The 4,633-nt window shown below is 40.1% G+C and overlaps 1 protein-coding gene across 1 annotated transcript in view; it reads left to right on the plus strand.

Moving 5' to 3' along the window:
• The window catches only part of DNAH6 (dynein, axonemal, heavy chain 6), a gene marked incomplete at its 5' end in the record, with an annotated part of 237,332 nt that overhangs the window by 35,673 nt on the left and 197,026 nt on the right, over nt 1-4,633 (plus strand). Inside the window, 2 exons of the mRNA XM_008567062.1 lie at nt 1,122-1,235; nt 2,873-3,016. Coding sequence (XP_008565284.1) covers nt 1,122-1,235; nt 2,873-3,016 — 258 coding nt within the window. The remainder of the gene's footprint in view (nt 1-1,121; nt 1,236-2,872; nt 3,017-4,633) is intronic.

The following is a 4,633-nucleotide window of genomic DNA, read 5'->3' on the forward strand; positions in this document are numbered from 1 at the left end:
CTGTGCTTTTGGGGTTGTATTCATAAAGTCTTTGCCCAGTCCTACTTCCTGAAGTGTTTCCCCTTTGTTTTCTTTTAGGAGTTTTATAGTTTCAGGATGTGTATTTAATTATTTAATCCATTTTGAGTTTATTTTGGTATATGGCAAGAGGTACAGGTCTAGTTTCATTCTTATACATATGGATGTCCAGTATTCTCAGCATCATTTATTGAAGAGGCAGTCTTTTCCCCAGTGTATGTTCTTAGTGCCTTTGTCAAAGATCAGTTGGGAATAAGTATGTGAGTTGATTTCAGGGTTCTCTATTCTGCTCCACTGGTCTGTGTGTCTGTTTCTGTGTCAGTACCATGCTGTTTGGTCACTATAGCTTTGTAGTATAATTTGATGTCAGGTAGTATTATACCTCCAGCTTTATTTTTTTTTCTCAGGAGTGATTTGGCTATTTGGGGTCTTTTTTTGTTCCATATGAATGTTAGGGTTGTTTTCTCTATTTCTGTGAAGACTGTTATTGGTATTTTGATGGGGATTGCGTGGAATCTGTAGATTGCCTTGGGTAGTATGGACATTTTCACTATGTTAATTCTTCCAATCCAAGAGCATGGAAGGTCTTTCCATTTTTTTTGTGTCCATTTAAATTCTTTCAGCAATGATTTGTAGTTCTCATTGTAGATATCTTTCACCTCCTTGGTTAACTTTACTCCCAGGGTTTTTTTGTTTTTGTTTTTTTGTCGTTGTTGTTGTTGTTTTCTGTCTTTTTTGTGACCGGTAAGGGGATCGCAACCCTTGGTGTGGTGTCACCCACACCGCGCTCAGCCAGTGAGCGCACCGGCCATTCCTATATAGGATCCGAACCCACAGCGGGAGCGTTGCTGCGCTCCCAGTGCCACACTCTCCCAAGTGCACCATGGGGCTGGCCCCCCCAGGGTTTTTTTAAATGACTATTGCAGATGGGCTAGGTTTCTTAATTTCTTTTTCTGCTAGTTTCTATCTCTCCTTTTATTTCACCGTTTAGGACCCACATTCTGCTAAGTAGTCACTGTATTAAGAATTACCCACAGGAGGATAACATAAGATCTTTGTATCTGAAAACTAAATAGTGCATTTTGTTTATTACATTCTTAAAGGTAGAAGTGTCCAAGTTTGAAGATTTGGAAGAAGTGAGTGCTGAACTGAAGCTCAAACAATTGCTCTGGGATTCTTCATCTGAATGGGATAAACTCCAACAAGAATGGTTAAAGGTAGAAAAAAAATCTCTCACTTCTTAAATTTTGAATTAATTAAACTTAAAATATTAAAATATTAGTTATAATTTTTAATAATCTGGTATATTCTTAATGTCAGTAAAATATGCAATTTTGTAATTTTATGGGAATGTGTTTCAGCTTTCCCGTGAAATGAACAAAGGTCCTCGGTCAGTATATGCTGCAAGGAAGAAAACATTTCTAAAAGGCAGGCTTCTCAGGCCCTTCATTTAAGAAGGCGAAATGATGGAAGCATCAAAGAACCTCACTGCATGACATTTAACTGCTTTGTGGTTTCTAAACACAGTGTTGTCATAATACACCCCAGAGTTCTTGAGGATCATAGCATTCTATTTGTGAAGTTTTGGTTAGCTTCTGTTTCTGTTCTTGTTGTCTTTTAAAAAGGAAGCCATTTTTTTCACTGAAACAGAATAGAATTAGAGAGATGAGATCTAGGATCTTCCCTTGAGAGCTCAATAAGCAAGTACTCACATCTACCATAGAGTTTTGTTTCTAGGGTCTACCTTAATATTCAAACCTTAATAAGGGTTACCTGTGTATGAGGCAGAGTAGATGGGCACCTATACCGTCAAGTGTTACATGGATGTGTTGGAAATACCATCAACTTCCCAAATATTGTTTTACACTTCTCATTCATCCTACCTGTGCTGATGCCAGTAATTAGAAGTCACATGTCTGGGTTAAAAAACAGTGACACAGGAAATGTTTCCTAGGTAATGTTCTAGATGCTGGAATTACTGATGGAGAATAAAAAGAAGAGCAAACTCCAAACCTTCACAGAAGTTACCTTTTGGTAGAGGAAAGAGAAGACAATTAACAGATATATGCTATAATATCAGAGAATTTTAAGTGCTCTCTCATAATTCATTTATTACTTATCTCAGAAGTAAAAAATACTCTTGAGTAGCAAGGACGAAGCTTAGAGAATTTTCTAATTACCACCATAGATTAGAAACGTGGCTTCCAAAGTAGGATACATTCACTCTAGGAAATACACAAGGAAACCCATTAGGGAACAGAAGGAAAATGTTAAACTTAGGAAAAGAAAAATGAAGGTTTGCAAACTTTCTATTGTCCTTAGTCCATATGACTATCTGNTAGGAAAAGAAAAATGAAGGTTTGCAAACTTTCTATTGTCCTTAGTCCATATGACTATCTGACATGTCAATATAAGTGTACACTTATATGTTTATGTAATTGAGATATACAATTACAGATATATACATATATTAGGGATGCATCTGTAAAACATTTGTATAAATGAGTACAAAATCAAATAGTAGGAAACTACAAGGTGAGAAATTTCTGGTTAGCAAGAGTAAAAATTATCTGTTTGCTTCCATAGAAAACTTTATGTGTATTGACCCTCAGTAATAAATTACAAGAATTCCAACATGCATTTGATGAGGGAGACAAGGACATGAAAGGAATAAACAGGTGGTATTTGATATATTATTAGCAATTTTAATAAGTAAAGTCATTTCCAAAAGTATAGAGTACATTTGGATTAACAATTTAGCTACTAAGTAAAATCCGTGTAAAGAAAAACATTTTTTACTATTTCAATCTTGCCTTTTATCATATGTTTAATTTCTTTTATTTTTAATTTTCAGTCCAAATTTGACTGCCTGGATCCAGAAGCCCTAAACAGTCAAGTTTCTAAATATGCCAAATTTGTGACTCAATTGGAAAAAGGCTTACCACCCAACAATGTAGTTCCCCAGCTCAAAAGTAAGGTGGAAAAAATGAAAGAAAAGGTAAGGTTGGTAGAAATTATTCTAAAAACTCCAGGTTAATAAGTTATTAGTTGCTGCTAAAGAGACCAAAAGTCAGGAATTCTTTCCTAGTTAAGTTAGTCAGCTTTGTAAAGAAAAGAAAGAATAGTCAAATTCAATTTTTGCAGCCTCACAGACTGCATCCCTGTGTTCAACTGGCAAATCATGTAATTGAATACCTTGGTTAGAAAGGACATTTCAGAGTAAGTTTCCCAGTGGTGGGGAAAATAGTGCAATAACAGGTTGCAGTTGTGCTAGGATACTGATTCACTCAGCTCTTAGGCAGCCAGACAAGGCTAGGGTAGCCTTGTCTAAGCAGCCTGTCCGTTTGCACCACTGCACAATACAACAATGCCTTTTTCCAGATGTGCCATGATCTGAAGAAGGTTGGGAAGCCTGGCAGTAGGTGTACAGGACTGGCACTTTGAAATCATCACTGCTAAGCTGGTGTTTGACACGGATAAGAAAAGGAAAATTATTTTATCCTTTTAAGCAGTTTTAGATTTGTTTTTTAAAGATAGAATAAGTTCTGGTCGAGATGATGGAGTAGACAGTCCACAGTGTCACTCTCTCCCATAAATCAANTAAGTTCTGGTCGAGATGATGGAGTAGACAGTCCACAGTGTCACTCTCTCCCATAAATCAACCAATTTACATCTATAAAAATGTAACATCAGCCAAGCTGGGGCCACTGGAGCCCAGGGGAGGAGGAGAGACCTTGGAGTTCATGAAGGCAGAAGAAACCATAATGAGAGAAAGAAAAAACTGCTCTGAGCATTTCAGGCCATGGCCACTTTAAGGCGGGAGCTGCTGAGCGCGTGGAAGAGGAGTCAGCAGAAGCTGCTGCTGTGCACTTTAGCTGGAGTTACTTGGAGGCAGCAGGGGAGAAGAGGGCCTTGGTGGCCCCCAGGACAGTAAGACCACTAATTGGTTTCCTGTGGACCCATGCGGGAGGGAGGAGCCAGAACAGCTAAAAAAGGGGAGCCATTCAGAGTCCAGTGAGTCATCGCAAGGGACTGGTGCAGGGCCTGTCCCATGGGAAGTGTTTGGAACACAGGCAGTGTGGGACACAGGCCCATCAGGAGAACACTGGGACACAGCAAGGACAGCCGATCCACCCCCAGTCAGCACAGGACCACTCAGAGGAGACTGGCTTGGAATGCAGAATTGCATGGGGTGCAGTTTGATGAAAAAACTCAGGCCCAGATCAGAGTTTCTACACAACCCAGGTGAACCGGTCTCAGGAGAGCCAGAAGTACCTATAAGGTCAACCATTAAGCCCTGAGCTGCACAAAAAGCCTTCCCTAGGGAAACAGCAGCAAAGCAGCAATTTAGCTCAACCATACAGCTCAAGTACTTGTTCCCACAGGAAGTTCCCCCGTTTTAGAAGTAAGCAAAGGACAAAAAATTCTTTCTGGCCCAGGCATACCACCAGAGCCTTGGGGCCCACGAGGGGACATGAGGCATGGAGCTGAGGACCAGACCCCCTGCCCATAACCACTCACACTGCCAGTGCCTCGGGGTCCACCCAGGAAAACGAGGCTTGGAGCCAGGGACCAGACCCCCCACCCACAACCAGACACACCTCGCCAGTGCCTC

The sequence above is a fragment of the Galeopterus variegatus genome, unplaced genomic scaffold (genome assembly GCF_000696425.1).
Source record: "Galeopterus variegatus unplaced genomic scaffold, G_variegatus-3.0.2 Scaffold289, whole genome shotgun sequence".
Lineage (NCBI taxonomy): Eukaryota > Metazoa > Chordata > Mammalia > Dermoptera > Cynocephalidae > Galeopterus > Galeopterus variegatus.